General features: G+C 48.9%; 4 protein-coding genes across 4 annotated transcripts in view; 2 read left to right on the top strand and 2 right to left on the bottom strand.

The window, feature by feature from the left end:
- The first annotated feature begins 357 nt into the window (after positions 1-357).
- On the top strand, positions 358-1,218 carry LOC120952396 (uncharacterized). Its single transcript, XM_040371699.2, has 2 exons — positions 358-498; positions 601-1,218. The coding sequence occupies exons 1-2, from the start codon at positions 373-375 to the stop codon at positions 1,216-1,218; spliced, it is 744 nt and encodes a 247-aa protein (XP_040227633.2). The 5' UTR covers positions 358-372.
- Positions 1,219-1,378: 160 nt separating this feature from the next.
- LOC120952395 (uncharacterized) lies at positions 1,379-2,138 on the bottom strand. The gene is made up of 2 exons (XM_040371698.2): positions 1,935-2,138; positions 1,379-1,864 (listed from the first exon to the last, which is right to left on the bottom strand). The coding sequence occupies exons 1-2, from the start codon at positions 2,121-2,123 to the stop codon at positions 1,379-1,381; spliced, it is 675 nt and encodes a 224-aa protein (XP_040227632.2). The 5' UTR covers positions 2,124-2,138.
- Positions 2,139-2,287: 149 nt separating this feature from the next.
- Positions 2,288-3,330, bottom strand: LOC120952397 (uncharacterized). The gene is made up of 3 exons (XM_040371700.2): positions 3,109-3,330; positions 2,611-3,033; positions 2,288-2,532 (listed from the first exon to the last, which is right to left on the bottom strand). Exons 1-3 carry the CDS (start codon positions 3,121-3,123, stop codon positions 2,371-2,373), a joined length of 600 nt encoding a protein of 199 aa, XP_040227634.2. The 5' UTR covers positions 3,124-3,330; the 3' UTR covers positions 2,288-2,370.
- A 1,505-nt stretch (positions 3,331-4,835) lies between these two features.
- Positions 4,836-21,258, top strand: part of LOC120949508 (uncharacterized) — a 33,472-nt gene continuing 17,049 nt past the window's right edge. Inside the window, exon 1 of the mRNA XM_040366854.2 lies at positions 4,836-6,210. The gene's annotated coding sequence lies outside the window, so the exon portion shown is untranslated. The remainder of the gene's footprint in view (positions 6,211-21,258) is intronic.

Raw genomic sequence — 21,258 nt, 5'->3', positions numbered from 1 at the left:
CATCCACTAGCCCCCATCGGTGTAAATAGGCTCATTAATAGGATATTAATAAGATTTTTAGAGCTTGTGTTGTCTTCCCTCATTATCTCAATATTTGGAACAAATTCCAAATTAAACGATTTTTGCTTAGTATATCTGGTTGTTGCTACGCAGATTAATATCTAATGCTGAAAGTGTGCACATAATTGAGCTCTCGTTAGCGATTTTAAACCATTTAGTAAGGCTCTTTAATCACAAACAGTGACAGACGACCTTTTGCTAAACAGCGAAATAAAGAGCGGGGATTTTTGGAGCAAATTTCCGCTTTTTACCAACCACGTCGAAGGTTAATTGAGATATAATTCGACAGCATTCTTGTCCGTCCTTCGCTAAATGGAGACCACAATTTCCCTAGCAAAGCCTGTCCCAGAATACATTTGCACAGATCATTACCCGTTGTTCAGTGCAGTGACGAGGATGGTCGTTTCCGTGCGTACAATCGTGCTTCTCGTATTGCTGGTACTGTGGGCAGGGTGAAAGTGTTAAGATCTTCCGGCCAATCCAATACGAGTAACGCTCTTTCCTCCCCCATTTTTCCAAACTCTTCTCCACCACATCCAGGTGACCGTGCCGGGAGATGACGCCTTCTTCCTAACCCTCTACCGAGACCAGCCGACCAGTATGGCCTGCCGCTGGTACAACATGCCAGCGTACGCGAACGCCATCAATGGGCAGTTTCCGTCGACTGGCGGCGGGCTGGTGAACAGCTACAACGGCGGTGCCAACGGCGCTGGAGGGCTTAGCTACCTTGCCGGCCTAGCCTCCATGCTGACCCGGCTCTATCCCGATGCATCGATCCCCGTGCCCGGCAGTTCCTCACAAACGCGCCCCCGCGTGATAGTGCGAGTCGACCAAACGGGACCGGCCGGCAACAGGTACCCAGCACAGGGAGTCTCCGGAGCCGGTGCGACTCAGGTGCCGGTCGCCGGCGGTACTACAAACCGTGAGTTAGACTATGCCGACCCCGACTCGGGATACTATTACGATGACGGGGACGGTTACGCCTACGATGATGATTACAGTGCTACTACCGACGATGGGAACTCTGATACGTATTATGACATGCCTGCAGCGCCGCCTGTACGCCAGGTCGGCAACGTCCTACAGGAGTGGTACGCGTCGTCGGCACCGACCGTTGACCCGTGCAGCGTTTGCCTGCTAAACATGTTGATGGGATAATAAACGAAGGACCAATGCCAATTGTGCTGAATTTCAAGTAAATTGACAAACTGTATTCTTCCCATCCGAATCCTTAAATCCCATTTCGGGTAAAGCTTCATTATTGCGAGACTTTATTGCAGTGAAAGTTTAGGTGCGTTACATCGTCCGCTACAACCTTCTACCAGTACCAATATTCGATGCGTCGTGTCCCCGTGGTGCTTGGGGCATTGGAGCTGAGGGCACGGGAACCCGCCAGCATGCTGCGATAGTACGGTGGCATCCTGCTCAGGGACGATCGTCCCATGCTGCGGCGACGTACAACGGTCGTCGCCCGTACCGGCATCGAGCCCCAGTCATTCATGAAGTACCAGCGCACGATTCGGTTCGCACGCTGCCGTCTTGTAGGTCCCGATCGTCCGGTAGGTGTCGGTGGAAACACCTGCCGTCTTTTGGTCGGCTCTGTGGCGGGCGTTGCGGTGGTCGTTGGCACCGTTTCCACGTAGCTGTAGTCGGGATATTGGGGCTGCGGATTGACGGGCTGTGGGTTGGTGGGTGCCGGATTAGCGGGCGCAGGATTGCCATAATCGGGGTACGCATTGGTGTCTTTTGGAGTGTCCTGCGGGTAGTTGGGATAGTCGCTCTGTCCGAGCGACAGGTCAAGAAGCTGTTGAGGCAATGTTTGAAGATCACTTAGAAGTTCTTCCCAAAAGTGATGCTCAAGGCGCAGATCTTACCGCTAGAGTCACCAGCAGCTGGCACAACATCGCGAATGCTTGCACTAGCAGTGAAAACCACCGTTCAAATGCTTTCCAATCTAGGCCCTGGGGTACCTGTGTTAATCTTGCCCTGCCCGCACCCATTAACGCTCGCCACAGTGGGGAAGGAGAAAATGTCATTTTAACTGCCCGATCCGATTCGATCATTTACTTCCAAAACGACCTTGGCAGCCGCGAGTGCCGAGACTGTGTTTGTGCATTTGTTCTGCGTTTGTGATTTAGTGGTGTTGTTGTTGTTCGAATATTATTAGCTTTCCGATGACGTCATGACGGCAATGGAGAAGAGCAAACCCGTTCCAAACCCGATCTCGATCGATTGTTTACAACTTGATCGTTTTATTGATGAATCATCACATTTGCATTTTATTCTCAAAATCCTCCAACGCGCTCTGCCTCACTCCTGCTCGTACTTCTCCGATGTAGCTTCAAAGGCTAGCCGGGCCGCTTCCTGTTCCGCCCCGATGCGCGCATGCTCCTGGGCAATCTTTTCGTACAGCGAAAAGTGGCGATCCTTCGCTTTCGCCACCGCCACCGTGTCCTTGGGCAGTTTCGGTTCCTGCAGGGAAACGAAAAGAAAAGGGAAAGGGGTTTTTGCATCAGCCTGCAGCAACCGGTTGCGTACAGCAAAGCTTACCACCGCCCGTCCGCTGTGCGCATCGGCATGCTCTTGCGCAATCTTGGCGTACAGGGCGAAGTGTTTCTCCTGGGCCCGGGCGACCGCTTCCGTCTGCTGGGGCGTCGCGGGCAGATGGCTCAGCACCGGGTAGAAGCCGTGCGAGTCGGCCGTATACTCGACCGTGCGGACCTGATTGCGCGGATCGACGTAGGAGAAGGAGCCGCGCACCACTCCGCTACCGTCCGACACCTCGCTGTGCGTGCGATCCACGTGTCCTGGCGAGCGGCCGGCACTGTACGTGAAGGCGTACGGTTTCGGCGGCGGTGGCAGTGTGCTGGTCTGCCTTTCCTCGTACTCTTCCACCACCACGAGCTGGGGCTTGTGACGGGTCACGTCACGGCGGCCAGCATGGCAGCACACTACCAGCGTCGTCACCAGGAACTGGACGGGCAGACGGGAAAAAAACGGCAAATTAGACGCATTTCACATGCAGATTAATCACTTCCTCTTACTTACTGCGAGCTTCAGCATCGTTGGCAGCAGCAGCAGGTGGCAGAAACAACTTCTACGTGGTCAGGTGGCCAGCAGGATCGATACACTACTACAGACAGGTCCGTTTAGCAAGCGTTGCGCGTCGGCACTGATCGTGTGTGGGGAGCCAAGCCTTTCCAAAGACCTTCGCGCACCGTCGCTGGCTGTGAACCGTCGTCTTGCGCGACCGGGGACGCCGGGGTGGTTTTCGGGCTCGGATTCCATCCCCTACCCCCACCCCTCAGTTTGTTGCGCGCATGCAAACACGCAAACCGAGCCGAGCTGAGGCGTTTGCATGAAATAGACACATAGACATGGTGGAAGGGGAAGAAGTGTTTCTTTATACGGCTTGCATAAGCCATGCCACGGAACGGTGGGATGAATCGCGGTTGAACAACCGTCGTGAATCAACAGTTCATTTTGCGCTTGCATAGGTGCAGTGGAGAAGCTTTTGTTGGGGAGCTTGTACACTAATGCACGGAAAAAGGCAAGTGGTTGAGTTGGAATTACAACGAAACGGAAGAAAAATATTACTTTGTAATATAATGCACAGAAAATATTAATGCACGGAAAAAGGCAAGTGGTTGAGTTGCAATTACAACGAAACGGAAGAAAAATATTACTTTGTTGCAAGTTATCTAAGGCCTTTTTATCTAAAAATCAATCCAAACCGGTTAGAAAAGCAGTCAAGAATAAGCTGATGAAGCAATGCTGCTTAGGAGCTGCTTGCAGCTAGTCGGCAGCGCTGAAGCTTACGATATCTTTAAAGCTACTGGAAAAGCTTTCTTAAAGCTCAAACGGTTAGCATATTTTTCAAAAATGGTATGCATGTATTAAAAAAATGTTAAAACAACTAAATTAAAAACTACCTTACTACATTTTTTCAATTTAATATGTGTTTAACACAATATATACGTAATATTTTGCTTATATTAAAGAACGAGATGCACAAAATAGAATGTTACATATTTTTAGAAGATTATACTTCTTTGATTTTCTACTGTATTTGATTTTTTTTTTGTATGTTCTTCTTTGTACTAGAATTGTTTGTTTTGTTTTTAAATCTAATTTAATTTATTTATCTTGTTTAGTAGAATTGCTTATGCGAAGACTGCTTAATTGCGAAGAAATTTGTATTTTGATTTGAATTTCTTTTGGTTTCATTAAAAAATAACACAAAAAGCTAAAAAAAGCTCCCCGCAAAAGCTTTCAAATACCGCTCAAGGGGTGACACTGCCATGCTTGAAAGCACATCATTAAGTGTCTTACCCGCAGGAGGAAGGGGAGCTGGGAAAGGGGTAAAGATTCGTTGCCTTTAAACCTGTTTCTCCTTCCTCCGGTTGGAATGTGGCTGGCACGAAAGCGCCCGAACGCCCGAAGCCATCAAAAGCGGGGTTCATAAAACATGTCTTAAGATGTGGTCGCACACACACACACTAACAGACATATCACCCTTAACGACCGCTACGAAAGAAAGAGAAAGAGAGAGAGAGATCGAGCGAGGAGCGGTTGGATGACGAAAACGAGCGATCGTAAGGTCAGCCAGCAACTTGATGCGCCTACCTCGATCGCGAAGAATAAGAGAGAGAGAGAGTGAGAAGGAGAGAGAGAGAGAGAGACACGGTTCATTCCGTCCGTTCCCTACGAGCGACTTGTACAGCGGAGCGTAGGGAGAGCCTGAGCGGGGGGAAATGCCAGCCGTCGAGGCCATTCCCAAGATCTGTTGCCGCCCGCCAGCCAAGAGCGCACACGGCCGTGTTGGTGGTTCAGACTCCCAGCGACCGTCGAGCAGTGTGGCAGCGAGCGTTTACTGTGCTGGCGACCGACCGGCTGAATGTTGGTTCCGATGCGATTTGGTTGCGATCATACTCACACACCCCGTTGTTACCCCGTACTGCAGTGAGAAGTGAAGGGGAGAAAAAAACAGTTTTGTAAAAGAGCGGTGAAAAATTGGCCAAAACACAACCCGTGTGTGTGTTTGCGTGAGTGTTCCTGGTGCGGTGTGCTTGTGTTGGCGCTCAGAAATGCAACTCAAAACATAAAGTGCAACCCCCGTCCAGTGTGTGTGCGTGTTTGTGTGTGTGTGCATCGCAAGCGTCTTTACTTTGCGCAAGCGACAAAAGGAGAAAGGAGCCGCCGCGGTGCAGTGTGTGCCCTAGTGTGTGTGTGTGTTGCAGAGTGTTTTGTGCCCAAGAATTACGGTGAATGTGCATGTGCAATTTCCATCGAAAACCGCATCACCTTGCCGCGTAGCGGGATTCTGCACAAAAGGCCCTTTAAGCTTGTGTTAGTGTGTGTGTGTGCATGTGTGTTTTGCAAGTTGGTGAAGGTGTTTTGTGCATTTGCATAGTGCAGCATTAGCTTGCGCGTCGTGTTGCGCCAAGTGCGCGAACATCTAGGCAGCCACCAGGGGAAGGCAGCACAAGCCTTGCAGCCCTGTCCCTGTCCACCCTCGTCCCATTGCTATCCGGTTTGGGCCACGAAAGCTACCCTACATCGTGGCCCGTCTTGGTTCGTGTTTGTAAGAATTGTGCAATTGCCACAGCTGAGTGGAGGAGTGGTCTGTACAGGCGGATTTGTCTGTGGTGGTGGTGATAGATTGTTTGTTTAGCTACCACCCAACCCCCCGCGAGCTGTTATTATACTGGAGTGTCCACGGTGTTCGGGCGATTTTCCTCATTTCCTCGCGCGCCAATCGGTGTGCAATCAACATCACACTTTGCGGCGCTGGGCAGGTTTTAGAATAGCTATCGTACTAAGTGCTGTGTTGCTGTGAGGAGGTGTGTTCTACAGCCACCCACCCAACCACCCACTGTAAGCGCGCGCACACACACATACAAAGAGATCGACGCTCGATCGTTTCTAAGCCGCGCTAGAAAGCGCCTTTGCTTTGACATTCTACCTCCGCCATCAAGTGGTGCCGTGACTGGGATCCCGTCGTCACACCCCTGCGGATCAGCGAGACAGAGGAGAGAGGAGCGGAGGCAGTCCGTGACTGACTCCGTGCTCGCGATCGGAATTTTAAGCTCGGCAGCGTGTGGGGTGGCAGAGCGTGAACGAGCAAAGAATTTTAAGCAGGTCGAAAAGGTAAGATTACTACTTCGAAAAGCCAACCAACACCAACTAACAACAAACTGAAGCTTGATGGTAGTGCAGGCTGCCTGCTTGCCGTATCCAGGGGTTCATTTTTCCGGTTCCAACAGTGCGACACCCTTTTCCAACAGAAACACACACACACACACACACATACACTTGTCTTGACCGAATCTTCCCCTTTTTAGATTACCACTCCTCTGGCCGGCCGTTTTCTAAGCGCCCGTTTGCCCGTCACCCTGGGAGACCTAGTTTTGTGGCCGCACCATTCCTATTGCGTGAACCTCCGGCCCATTTCTCTCCTTTTGGTTGCTGTTCGATGGCACAGCGTGCTTTCTCCCCCCGGGCTCGGTTCTCGGTAGGGAAATCGGACGTCCAACAGGCACAAAAGAGAAGGGAAGGGTTGTTTTCTCGCTCGCTCGCTCTCTCCCTGTGTTATCGGTCGGTGTATTTCCGACCTGGAAAAGTCGACAGCAATAAAAAAAAACACACGAAGAATGCTTTTATGTTTGGCTGTCTTTAGCTCTGCGTGTGTGTGTGTGTTTGAGTGCGATTCCAGCTCACCGTCATTCGACGTAAATTCGTTAGATTGCTCTTTAATTGATCTTACACAATTCTTCCCGTCTGTCGCCCATCACACATTCCGGCTGTTTTTTCCGTCTTTAGTGCGCTTGCCAAGCGTTTAATTCTGCTTGTGCCCGTCCCGCCATCGTCGACATCGTTTCTTGAGCCGTAATTCCTGTGGAATGTGCGTTCTTGCGATACGATACGAAGCGAGAGAGAGAGAGAGAGCACAAGAGAATCAAACCACAAACGACGAAAGACTTCAATGCACGGTTAGGGCGCGCAAAGAAACGAACCCGGAACTTTGGTCGGCCGGTTCGCCCAGGTGGATAAAGAGACGAGGCAAGACGATGATGATGATGATGATGAGTGAAGGATTGCTCTTTGGACGTTCCTTTTTTCCCCAAACGCGGGCATTTTCTTCGGCTTCGCGCTTACCAGAAGAGACCTGTGGCGCTTGATCTCTTGATCGATCGACCGTGCAACGGGATGATCACATCGGGGCCGTAAAGCGAAATGAAGATAGAGAAAGAAAGAGACAGAGAGAAGGGAATGCCTCAGAATGAAGTGAAAAAGGGGTACAACAAAAATCAATTAACTCAAGCCTAGAACATGTGTTGGACAGCGTTACCGGTTATGTAACACACAGGGAAGAAGGTGATCGGACCCCCAATCCGCTGGAACGGTACCGAACCCCAATATCGGATTATTAGCATTCCGTTGTGTGTGTGTTTGTGTTTCTGTTTGTGTTGTGTCGTTTTGTACGTTTTGTTGTCGTTTGTTACACATTAGAAACATCGCTCGCTGTACGATGCAGCAGCGCTGTTAGTATGCAGCGGATGGTTTGGTTCAGAATAGCGCTCCGGGTTCGGTGGCCTTTGATTTTTCTTCCACCCCTCTACCCCTCTTTTTGTATTACAATTTACCCCCTGCCCCCTTACAATTTCGCCCCGCAACTAGAATGCTCAGAATCAACAAAAATGAAGCGTATGCTGATTTGATTTATGGCGTAATTGTACGGGCGTAAGCTTCAAGGCGAACCCATCGTGTGCTCACGCGGTCGTTTGCCTTAGCGACGCAGAAGCGGCACCCAGAAGCCACCGCGCGGGCCCGGGCTGTGAATACATATGTATGTACAGTTTGTATTTGTGTACGCCAGCACACACGACATCGCCAATTCGCATCATCGCTTATGACATCAACGGTCTACGGTTGGCCCATCATCATCATCGTCAGCGCCAGAACCGGGCCGTTGTTTTTTTTACCCTTTAGAAACCTCTTACAAAGAGAGAGAGAGAGAGCGTTTGCGTGTGTTTGTATTCTTGGTAAAACACTGACACTCCAGGGAGGGAGGGGAACAGAGGGTCAGGCGGATTAGCTAAGCCGCGTCTCTTGCCGCACCGTGTTGCCACCAATTAAGGCAAAATCAACTCAACCAAGACGAAGAAAGAACGAAAGTTTATAAATCATTCATAAGCTGCCTTCGCCAGTGCTGTTGTGATGTTTCGCTTTTCCACCAACGCCGCTTCTAGTGGCTGCTTTCCGCCTCGGCAAACGGCAATCGGCAGCTTTTGGCAAGCCCCACACTGCCCGAAGAATTTTGATTCTACCCGAAGAGCCCTACGCCTGCCACTGGGTGTATCATTAAAGTGGAATAGATCGTCTATTCTTAGCCTCAGCGTTTGGCTGCGCCTGTCCGTCAAAAGGTTCTTCCCGGGGTTGAGTGTGTGTGTTTTGAATAAAACCAGATGAGTTCATTTATTACTGCAACAACGCGCAGCACCATCATTAAGGGAAGCGTGAGGGAATTAATGTCGAAATATGAAAGAGCAGGGTACCCAACGAACACGCCAAAAAGGGAGAAAAAGGTAACACGACGGCACAGATCAGCGTCATAACAGTATTTGGCAAGGGGAGAACATGTAGGTGCTCTTTGCACCTTGCGTCCTGGCCGTTTTTTTTCCATTGGAGGTTTCATTCCTTTCCTAACAAAGCGAACAGAAAACGGACAAACGGCTTCAAACGGTATTCGAATTACGCATCCTCGCTTACCCCGAACCAGAGGGCCAAAGTGTTAATAAGGGCAATAAAAGTAGATTTTGCGCACTTGCGTACTGAGTGTGTGTACACAGAAGAGAAAAAAACATGCTGTAAAGAATAAACAAGTTCTTCGTTTGCGAAGAAGCACCACTTCCTTCCCAGCGCAGAGATGCAGATGTTGTTTGCCGAAAGATCTTCGCGAAAGATCGTGAAGCTGGAACACATGTTGGATGAGCCTGTTGTTTTTTCCGCTTCTATTTAATTCGAGCGCCCAAAAAAACCTGATTAACAAAATTGCCCACCAAGCAGTAAGAAAAAAACAAGAAAAAACATGGAAGTTAGTTGGTGATGGTAAATTTAAAACGAATCAAAGCGCAACGCAATAAACGTTCCGGAAGATGGTGGTAGATGCTGGTTGATGGTGGTGAAAAGCTATTTAGCAAATAATTGTCACTTTTTTGGGGTGGCGATCAACAGTTTCAATCACCCTTTTAAGCCGGAATCGCGATCACGACCGCGCTGTGTGGGTCCGTTTCGTACCACCCCTTGGCTTCGGGTGGGGTTCCTCAATTTCGCACACCGCTGGGCACATTTTAGCGTGAAAGTGTGAACACACAGATGATTTTTCGAGGGTGACAGATTTCTCCCGCTCAGCCAGCCGCGCCACAGCGTCATCACAGCGTGGTGATCGAAAGCAATAATGGCAATCATCTCTGTCCGTTAAGTATGGAATTGAATCGAAGAATGGAATGAATTATATCCGGGTTGGGATCAGCGTTCAGGCAACAGTGTGTCATACATTCCATCGGTTTCCCTTCAGTTTCGGTGCTGTTCGACCGGGAAGGAAGCAATGCCCACTTCCGGGCAGCAGAAAGAGAGCAACGATAATAAAGAAGCAAGCAACGGAAGAAGGTTCCGGCATGATGTCTGGGTGTGTTGCTCCAGTTTTCGTCCCACTCTATCGCGGTACACACACACCGGGCCGGTTTTCTGTCTCCGCAACGAAACCGCAGCTAATGTCACCTTCGTTCCCGGTCCCGGTAAGCTACCAGCTCTTTCCGGTGGCCTCAATTTTTAACCGATTGGCATCCCGGCGGGAGGGGGAAAGGGCTTGCAAATCTGCTGTGCAGCGTCGAAATTTGTCACGGTGGGAAAACAGAAAAGGAAATTCACCGCCAGAACCCACCTTGGCGCTCCAACAATGACGGCTTCGGTTCGTGTCCCATATTCCACTCTCTCGAAACGACCTCCTCGAAAGACTTGCACGCTCAAAAGTGACGAACCCCTGCCCCTACTGTTTTCTTCACACTGTCTTTCATTCATTGTAGCCTTTTTCTGTTGTTGTTTTATTCCATGATTGCATTATAAAAAGATTTCCTTTTTTTCTAATAATAATTAGCCAACACGTTTTCCCGCTTTCGCTCCCACCCATCCCAGCGCGTAGGAGCGTTGGATTAGCCTTTGTCACAGCTGTCCAATTTTCAAGAGCTCCCCGCTCGCGATTGGTCCATTAGGGTTTACCTAATTTTTCCGGCTTCTTTCACAGATGATAAAATAAAATTAACCCATCACAAGCTCGCCGCACCCGAAAGGAATTGGTGGCTCGCGATAGAGGCGGTGGCCGGCGGTGCCATTCGAATGGGAAGAAAAGAAAGAAGAAGGTTTCCCCCGCTACCACCCTTTGAAACGACGAAACGGGGTGAAGGCGCGTCAATAAAAGCGACACGCCTGCTCGTTTGCAGAAAGACGGGCGGGCTGGGAGGGTTGATGATTTGAAAATTTTCCACACCCCGTTGGGAAATGGGTGGGAAAATTGGGGTCGAACAATGTGCGCCCGTTGATGAGGTGAGGTGTTGTAAAGTTGAGCAGCCAGTGTGTGTGTGTGTGTGTGTGTTTTTCCTTTTTTACAACCATGTCTCATGTTTTCCTTGCGCTTTTATTGCACACCGGGTGGAATGGCGAGTGCTTCCGTTTCGGGTCACCACACTCCGCGCTGGCATACGGGTCCGTTTACTACTCCGCGCTGGCACACGATCGCAACTAGGAAGCACTGTAGGGAACTGTGCTGTTTTTGTTGCCACTGGCTTTTCCTACTTCACAATGCACGCGGGACGGGTGTTATGCTGCTGTTCGATGTAGGTTTTTTTCCTTTTCTTTTCGCAATACGGCACGGCACGGGTGTGCGCTATCATTGCGCTATTTTGCTTTACGGTCAGCTGGCGGTTGATGGCCGTTTTCTAGCGCACACCGAAAGTTCATTCATTTATGGCACACCGGGTCGGTACATTGCAATTCCGCTCCGGACTCCTTGAGTGTGTGTGTGTTTGTGTTTATGGAGCGAGCGAACCAATTCCGCTTGACCGATCAGCTCGGCCCTCGAACTTGTCATCCACGCGATCGTGCTCCTTTTGCTGCTGCAGTTGCTACCACAGTTGTTTTGCTTTCTGCTGCTGCTTGCCTGCTTTCCCCCGATTACACTTTTACTCATCCGTGTGTGTTTTTTCCCTCTCCCTCTTCTTCTTCCTCTTCTTCTTCCTTTTTCTTTCACTTTCAATACCCCCCCTTCCCTCCCGCTTGGTATCATTTTTCCATTTTTGCCAACAACATCCATCGGTGGTGGCCGGTTTTTCGGTGCTGCTGCTGCTGCTGCTGCTTTGCGTTTCTCTTTCGCTTTCAGTGCTCGGTTTCCGCAAACATATGCCCAAAGTTTTTCCGGTCCGATCGCGGCTGGCCAGCGTTTTTGCTTTCCTTTCCGACCGGCCGCACGATCGCTCGCCCGCTCGCCCCGAAGGTTCGAGTTTCCATAGCGGGAGCGGCCGAAGAACGCGATCCTTCTTCCTCGTGCTTGTTTTTACCTTCGCGTTTTTTGTTCGATTAGTAATGCTTTGTTTGGTTCAGTACCACCCGGAGTAGGGTGCGAGTAGTACACCGATGACCATAAGGGAAGGAAGTCGCCGACGTCGTATTGACGATCGGAGCGAAAAATGTGGTTTGGAATTGTAAAACATTTACACACAAACACACGGAGAAGTGATACAAACAAAAAAAACTACAACACATAAAACACATCCACTTTCTTCACGTCTTCACCCCGATCACCGTACACTCCGAAGCGCGGAACACAAGACACAAGGAGTTCTGCCAAACGGGCCGCGACCGCTTTCGCAGTGCAGCAAGAAGCAGCACACGGTGTAGCGCGCTAAAAGATACAGACACAGCACACTCAATGCGGAAACTGGAAGTACAGGTTCGACAAGTACAACTTGTCCGCCGCGCCAACGGCCCGAACAGGTCCGGCCGATTCATCTCGTCCGGGTTCGTCGCTGTGTGTGCCTGTTTTTTGCTGCTTTTTTTGCTAATAACACGCGTCACACGGCGGGCGAAAGCAAACCCCTTTCTATCTCATCGCCCTGCCACATTCCACCAAAAATCACGCCCAACACTACTCCAATGGTTTGTAATTAGTAAGCACACACAATCGAGCAGGGCGAGGTTGCCCGGCCAAAGTTCGAAAGTGTACGATCACTTTGATTTGTTGTCGCCTTGTAAATGTGCTTTTTTTCACAGAGGTCGTTGTTGCACCTACCCGGCACAAGGAAAGTAAAAACAAACGTGGCACGTGATTCATAACGAGTGGAGCGTGCAGTGTTGTGCGCTGTGCCAGCGAGAGAAAGAGAGAGGTTGGCAAGAAATTGCCTCGCCCCTTAACAAATATTATAAATTATGATGCGTTGTTTTTTTATTTTTATTTTTTTTTGCAAACTTTTATCTGTTTTCTTTCGCATCAACCCGTCGCGGACAGTTTCGCGTATCGTATCGGTGGTCCGGTGGAATATCGTTTTCGCCTTAAAGGTCACGGTTGAATGGTGAAGCAAAAACGTAGCCGGCCGAAGCCATTTGTAAGCCATTCGGTGGACAAAATATATGCATACGCCGATCCGCTCGACAATCGGCGTCCTCCTTCTTCCTCGCCGCAAAGCGGCTGGAATTCCAATGTCACCGCGATAATGACGCGTTGCCGCGGCGCAGAAAACGACACAATTTCAATGTGACATTCAGGTCCGGTCCCTGAAAGGGGTGCAGAAAGACGGAGCTAATGACAGGTGGTGGTGGTGATCTCGCACAGGTTCCGGTCAATAAAACACTCGATCACTCGATCACTCGATCAGCGGCGGGAGTGAGAGTCGCGATGAAAGTTTTTGGCCTCGGTTTTGCGATGCGAGGCACCATCCCGTACCTGGGGACCATCGTCGTCGTCCGCCAGCCCCAGTGATGATGACTTTGCGCAACAGACACAAACGAACGTCTGTCCTTCCCTTTTCCTCGTCGCCGTGTGGCCATCGGTCGTTCCCGGTTTTGATGTTTGCGACTTTCTCCAACTTGGGACTCTCTCTCTCGCTGTGTGTGTGTCGCTCTTCAATCTCCTGGGCGGAAAGGGAAGGGACCCGGGACCCACTCAACTTCACCTGATTTCGTTCGCAAGCCGGGCGCAACTTTCATTCTCCGATACGGTGCGCCGGTTTTCGGTGCATCTTTTATGCTGCCGTTCAGTTTTCTTCAAGCCTTCACTTCACCCGCAGCGCCCTTTTTATGGTTAGCTCGGTGGGAGCTCAGTTGGTAAGAATTGGCTCCGAGGGAAGGGGCTGGGTTTGAACAGCCCTCACTCACTGTACAGCCCTGTCACCCTTATAAGGGAACGCACGAAACAGGGGAGCCACTACCACTTGGACACACCCTACGGGCAATCATCATCTTCATCTCATGCCATCATCATTATCATTTCCCTTAAATTGGATCTTCACTTGCACTTGCAACCCAGGCTGACTGTGTGTGTGGGTTCCGTTTCGCATTGGTTTCGTTGCCCAACAAGTGCATCCGAGCTGTGCGGCAGCTCACCATTGCTCAAGACGCTCCAAGAACCCGGCTGCGGTGGCGGCTGCGGTACGGATCTGGTTTCGGTCGCATGAGCACCGGCGGTGCGGTGTTCATGCTTCACGAAACACTCCACCGAGACAGCACGGTTTGGTGCTGCTACGACGACTTCAGCTGGTACTTTGGTGAAGGTGTTCGCAAGGGGAAGTGCTCTGCTGTTGCAAGATCTCACCACCGGCGAGCAATCGAGCGTGTGCCACCACTGGCGGGCTCGCACGCGGTGTCATCATTGGACGCTACTTGTACTTTCGTTTGTCCGTGCGTAGGTCGTTGAGCCACGATTGACCCCGATTGGCCCCGCACATAACCCTTAACGCCCGAGTGGCATCATCATCATCAACAGCCGTGCTCGATCGTCGTCGATTGGTGTGTGCAGTTTTGCTGCGCGATGTTTAACGAACGGAAAAACACGTTCGCGGCTTTAATCGTTCGTGAGAGGATCGTGATGGTGGATGGTGTGCAACAGCGGACATTTGTCAGCACAACCTCCCCAACCCACTGCCTAGCGGGTCTTAAAGGTCACCGGACATGCCCGGTGGGATTGCCTAATTAACGCTTCGCTTTTTTACCGTGTGCTTATCGTGGGGCCGTTCGATCGAGAGGCAACGATCAATGCATTTTACAACACTTCCCTCGAAGCACACAGATACATGACGCGATTGTCGAGGTGTGGAGAGCCATTTGGCAGCAGTTGTCATACGGCACACCATTAGTCGAAGGGAATTTCGACTGGGAATGTGTGTCGCCCCACGGTTTCACATCGTAGCTAGCAGTCAGCCAACGAGCCACCTTTCTTCCCACACTTATGGTGGCCCCCTTTTTCTTGCCTTTCTTGCCCACGCCGGGAGAAGTGTTCTCTGCCTTGCCTCGGGGGGGAGGGGGATTGTGTGGTTTTTGGTGAGACTTTTGTTTGCGTTCCACCGTGAGCTGTTTTGTTTTTTTGGGGGGAAAGGCCTAATTTCCCCCTTTTTCTGCCGCCTCTTCTGCAGCTAACGGAAGTTGTTTGGGCTTTGGTATTTTCTTTTCTATTTTCACTAAACAACGAAACAAAAAAAGAAAAGAAAAGAACTATTGAGATAGGAGAGAAATACCAGAGCATCAAAATAGGCAGGCCCAAACAGAGGCATCTTCGGCAATCGTTGACCCAATCAAACGAAAGCGTCATCATCATCGTGCCCGGCTCGCGGTTCCGGAGGCGAAATGCAACGCCAGCCGGGGGACGGGTAACCTATTTGGTTGCTGATTGAAAATTAAAACGCACCGCGGGAGTGTTTGTTTTTCCACGCCAAAGATCGCCTCGCCCACCTTCACACACACACATATACATACACCGGCTGCGGATGCGGATTTGATTAGGTTTTATTTATTTCGCGGTCTGGGTTAATGAGCTTTTCCATCCACCTTCCGACTCACATCCGACGCCGCTGCGATGAGTGGGTGAGAGAGAGAGAGAGGAAGAGGTTTTATTTTTTACGGGGAAAAAGAAGGAGAAAATCCGAACTGATGGATGGAATGGAATTTTCACACCATCCACCGGCAAAGAAAAAGAGTAAACATCGGTGGGAGGTCGTTTCGTGACGACATGGTTGGGTATGAATTTCAAGGATTCCAATTCAATTTTGTGGGCCAAACGATGACGATTCGAGGGTGTTTGATCGGCGATCATCGGGTTGTTTGGTACGCGGTTTTGATTGTTTGCCGAAGCCGAAGAAAATTGTGTTTTTTCTTCCAAACACGCTAAACGATGCGCAGTGGCAGCGGCGGTAGCCTTCGGGGTTTGTTTGGCGATACAACGGCCACAAAAACACTCCAAGCGTGATTATGAAGCTGTGAATGAAGGCTTGAACACCCAAGGATAAGGAGGGTGGCAGGCGATTATTAAGGTTTGGATGTGACGAATGGTAAGAAAAAGCAATTATTGGGCAATGTGATCAATCAAACCTTTTTCACCTTGCTGTTTTAATAGCTAAAATGCAGCGTTTTTATAAAATGGACTAAAAAGGTTTTAATAACGAAAGCAGAGATTAAGTAATAAGCTCTTATGAAAATGTCCATACGACGAACGAGGTAGTTATTTATTTTTTTCGACATAAACCTCATGTTATTATAGCTTGTGTTGAAATAAAAAAATAAAACAAAAACCCTTCCGAAACCAACCCGGAACCCTTTCCTAACCCCATTCATCTTTTTCAAACACATATTCTCACGTACGCATCAGCTCGATTTCGTTGCTCGGCTGACGGCTTTCGTTGCTAACCCAACCCGAACCCATGTGTGAGGTTTTTTGTATTTTTTGTACGAAGCTACCTATTTGTTTGCATCAACAATTAGCACGCTTCTGATAAATGATCACCACCACTCTGGGCGTAATGTCTCTATCACGTGCTTCGAGACAGCAAAAAAATAGCGCAACCATTTGCGTCGTACATCTCAACATACGCACACACACACACGAGTAGGACAGGAACCAACTCTTCCAATCTCAGCACGAGTTTGGGACCGTTGTTTGGTGGGCCTTCAGGTACACCTTGACAGTGAGATTGCAACAAAGCAACAAACAAACAAAAAAAGCCATGAAAAACACATTGCCCACTGCGGTTGATAATGACGCTTTTCCGATTCGGTAGCTACACTGCCGCGCGGTACGCGTGATCGCGGCTGCTCCACGAGCACACACAGCAAAGGTTGGTGTGATTATTGAAATTGCCTTCACGTGACACGCTCTTCCCTTGCGGGATCGGAATCGAATGGGAATTCGCTGTGGCTTTGGTTTTTTTGTCGAGTTCGTCGCTTGCTCGCTGGCGCAGCTCTTTTCTTTAAGGGTGCACACAGTACGGTGGCCTTTATGGATTGTCTACGCTTGCTTGTTCCTGGTGTTGGTGGTGGTTATGGTTGTTGTGTTAGAAATTCGTTTCTAAGCGACGAACCCGATGGGGGATGGCGTGCTATCTCATTCTCTCCGTTTGAAGTAGGCCAGCGAAAAGTGTTCGAAATCGTGAGAACGACCATCAGCACCATCATCATGATCATCATCAGTATGATCATGGAGCAGCAGCAGCAGCAGCACGGATGGTAGTTTTCGGTGTGGAATAAAACGATAGCAGCGATCACCATCACCACCAACCGCCATTTCAATACCAAGAAAGGGACGTGTAGTCTTCTCCATTTGCGCAAAGCCGTTTCTATTCGTCCAAGCAAATGTGGCAAAAGTATAGCGCGAGCGCACGATAGTTGCCAAAGATTGCCAAGGTAACGAAAGAGCTGCTTGCACGGGCTCGTTCGCTCGCTCGGCGGTTCTTTTTCCCTTCGAAACGAGAAAGGAGGGGGGCACGGTTTCGATGACGGCGAAAGGGAGCACATAATTTCATTGCCAGAAGGGTTTGATGCTTTTTTTTTCTTACTTCACAAAATTCCGAACGCTGCAGCATTCCACGTTTGCGTTTGGCGTATGCAATTTGCCGGATGATTGGTGAGGCTTCTACCGCCAGCTCCCTTCTACAAACGCAACACGCTACGCGAGATTTTGACTACAGAATGCGGGCCAGACCTTGGGGCCATTGGAAAATGATCGAAACTGGAGAGAGAGAGAGAGAGAAGAAGCACAATCGTATGCGTCTGCGATGGCCACCGGAGCAGGCCGGTTCGCTTGAGTGTCGGATCGCTGTTGGTAATAAGCCATAAATGGATAGAGATGGCGTTTACGGGTGAAGTTTTAACCGCCGACAGGGTAGCGTAGGGTAGGGCAAACATTCTTTGGATCCTCTTTCGCGAAACAACAAGCTGAAGGTTTTGTTTTGCCATTCTGTTATGTTATTATTAGAGTGAATTAATCTGCCAATCGAGCGATGCCGTGCGTGAAGCGTTTTCCATTAACAATCTCGAGAGGTTTGGAGTTGGTCGCGGTGTTGAAATGCTTTGAACTCCATCAGCAAAATCACGGCATGAAATCCATCTTAATTGCTTTCAGTGATAGAAGGGCTTTGGATCCTTTGGTTTTTTGTCAATTATTGTTAATAATTTGAATGGAAAATTTAGAGCACGACAAATCGCTCATTAACGTTCCGAGAGCAGAGAACGAACCCGTCGTAATGGCGGCCTTTTTTCAAGACACCAGCACACAAAAATGGGCAAACGGTTTTGAGACACAAATTCGATTCGATTGGCGACGTTTGCAGGGTCCCACGGCCTTCACGGTACACGAGGCACGAAAATACTAATAATAACTGCCCCCGGACAGCGAGTGTGAGGAATGGAGATTTTTTAAAGATCAAAACCTCGTCTGTGTCTCCCCCTATTTGTGTGCCTTCCTATGATAGCCTTTATGCTTCACAATTGCAGACTCCGCTCACAGCAGTGTAAAGCAGTAATTTGATCTAGCGCTTTTGTGTGTGTGGTTGTTCCTATATTGCTGCTGTTTAATTTAATTTAACGTCCGTTACGATGGAAAATGTGCTGCAGATTGACGAACAATGCGGTTCGCGTGTGGTACGTATGAGCGACGATTGCAGCATAGTTTTTTGTGTGCCAAAGGCTGCTGCTGCTCCGGTTCACTGTCATTCTCCCATACTTTGCATACCACCGTGTGGGGTGTATTATGCGATGTGTTGGCTGTACACTGTTGTGTTGTAGTTGCTGTGCTCCATTCATTCGTCTTCTCATTGCTATTACTGCCAACTGACTAACAGTGGATGGAAGCCGCGGAAGGCGAGGTGATCATGAGATATTTCAATAATTTTCCCTCAACATTCATTTCCTCCCACTGAGACCCCGTGGTGCTGGCCGCGTGATCACACTCCTCCACTCATACACATGCCTCTATGACCGTGCGTTCCGGGAGCGTTCGTTTCTTGCTTGATTGCTTACCATCCACCCCGTTCGTAATGCTAACAATAAATGGGGGTGAAAAATGCAAAAAGAGAACAGTGCAACCCTTCAAAGCTGTGGCCAACAACATTACATCGAGTGTGGCCAGATGATGCTTTGCTCGCCAGCCTGCCAGCGGGCGATGGGTTCTTTCACTGCACAGCCGTGCAGATTTGCAGATTGATATCTGCAATTAAGTGCACTGGCAAGTAGGCGCCCGCCACTGGAATGACAGGCCACTCTCAGGGCACAGGGACGGGGACGAGGGAGGGGGGGGGGGGGTGGAAGGGAGTGATCATTAGAGCGCGGGAGGCCTAAAATCAAGATCAAACCCCAAGGCAATCGAGGGGCTCGTTCACGTTGTAGCTGTGGAACCTTTTTTGTTGCCTCCCTTTTTGCTCGCTTTTAGTTCACATTTTGTGTGAGTAGTGCCGGTGGCACTGGTGGCAATAAAAGCGCGAGCCAACAACATACAATAGAATACGGAACATTTACAAGAACTAGAGGGACGGACACACATACACGCATGGACGCTTGGGAACGAATTCTTTTGCACATTTTAGAGCAACAGTTGCGTCTAGTGGCAAGCAGCCTTCAATAACTCGCGTCGCCCGCCGGAGGCTGCCGGAAGGCAAAACCGCTCAAGAACGCTCACGATGGGCACGGTTCAGCGGAGAACAATTCCAACCGGTACGCCCGGGTAATAAAGGTCACAGAAACATGGTTCTTGTGTTGTTTCTGTATTGCATCACCGCGCTTTTAACCAGCCGCTCACCAACCAACGTGTGCCTTGGCGTGTGAGAGGAAGAAAATCCCCCTCACAGAAGAACAGAGTGTTTAATTTTTTGCCGGTGACAAATTAAACGGCACACCGAGGAAGGTGCCGCTCCCTTAGAGGGGGGTTGAGGTGGCCGCAAAGGAAGAAAGAAGAAAAAAAAACTCGCGCAACAATTGCCGGAACCGTGACGAGAGGTGATTTGGTGCGTGACCTGGACCTGGTTTCCTAATTGTTTTTCGGTGTACCGTGCGAGCGGTGTGAGTGCACCAGAGGTTGCACCTAGCTGCATTTAGTGGAGCGCTACAGATTGGGAGGCCCATTGCGGTTTGGTTTTAAGGTGGAAGATATGTATCATCGTGGTGAGAAGGGCACAAGTGTTGCATATGTTCTGACTGTGTGATACGTGGCATCTGATTCGCGGTGACCCAAAAGGAGGATCTATCGTTTCGATCTAAACAATTAAGCTGAGCTGATTTCGGTTTGATTAGGGCTGGATAATAGACTTAGTGGGCTCATTATGTGTGCACTGTTTGTTGCTAACAAGGTCTGTAGGCGGAATAATAGAGCGAGTCTGAAATGTTTGTCAAAACAAATTATTCCTAATTGAGATGAAGCGAGTACTAAACTCGCGTGATTCAATTTAACACTATAATGAAGGTGATCTTTTTGTTTTGTACACCATTGGCTCATTGTTCCGAAATCACAACAATCCTCCAAAAGGTGGTTCTTTTTCGATTTTGTTTCTGAATAATACGGGCTATTTAAACATTCGTTCTGCGTTTGAAGTGTTAATAGAATCATTGGTTTCTTCCACACACCTTCTTTTACTTGGCGTACCGTCCTACGCGGACATGCCGCCTGTATACAGTAGTGATGTGTCCTAAGAACCAGAACCGTTCAGAAGAACCTACGTTCATTTAATGTTCATAACGTTGACATTCAGCTCTTTATAAATTATAATGTACTGAGTTGTTCATAACAAGTATGACCTAGCCGTCGGAATAAAGAACGTCGTAGTACGCCAGTTCGTTCATTTCCTCCAATACAAATATGAACGTGAACCTTATGACTAGGACGTTTCCAAAAAGAAATAAAATGCCGAATAATGCTCGTGGTGCATCAACTGAAATGTACGAATGGATTGCGATTCAAGGACAGTTCATCTAAATCAGGGCTCTCCAAACTTTTCTGTTCGCGGGCCACATCGCTTCGTAAACAACTTTGTTGAGGACCATTTTAATGTTACCTTTTGCTAATGGGAACATTTTAATCTTGTTTTGACAAGCAAATGAAAAAGTGAATATTTAAAAATTTGTAGGGGAAGGTAGGTAAAGACGGACACGTTAAGGGAAATGGTAAAAATCTAGGGATATATAAGTGCAACGACCATGAAAATGTGCATTCATTATCTTACACTCATGTTTTATCAGAAAATGTGTTGAAATTTTTAAGTTTCCATCGATTTTTGCGTTTTTTTCATGAATGAAAAACATGTTTTTTTTCGTGCAGTTTTGAAATGTTCGGGTAAGACGGACACCTGATATGGGAAAGATGGACACTATGAAGGGTAAGATGGACACCTGTAGAAAAGGTTAGAAAGTGAAGAGTTTTACAATATTTTAACAAATTCTATCGCTTTCCACGTCCTGGTACGTTTATAAACCAATTCTTGGTCTATTGCAACGGCGATTCATTCAGCCATGAATTTAGGAGTTGTAAACGGCGCTTGTAATATATCGTAGAATGCAGAATCTAAATCATTATTTATATATCGCGCACTTACCGCTGACGTTGCTCTAGCTTACAGAACAACAGTCTAGAACTTCCTTTTAGGAAATTACTCCGCAAAAAGTCCACGACCCCAG

This window comes from Anopheles coluzzii, chromosome 2, assembly GCF_943734685.1.
Source record: "Anopheles coluzzii chromosome 2, AcolN3, whole genome shotgun sequence".
Classification (NCBI taxonomy): domain Eukaryota; kingdom Metazoa; phylum Arthropoda; class Insecta; order Diptera; family Culicidae; genus Anopheles; species Anopheles coluzzii.
This window is presented reverse-complemented; position numbering and strand designations above follow the sequence as displayed.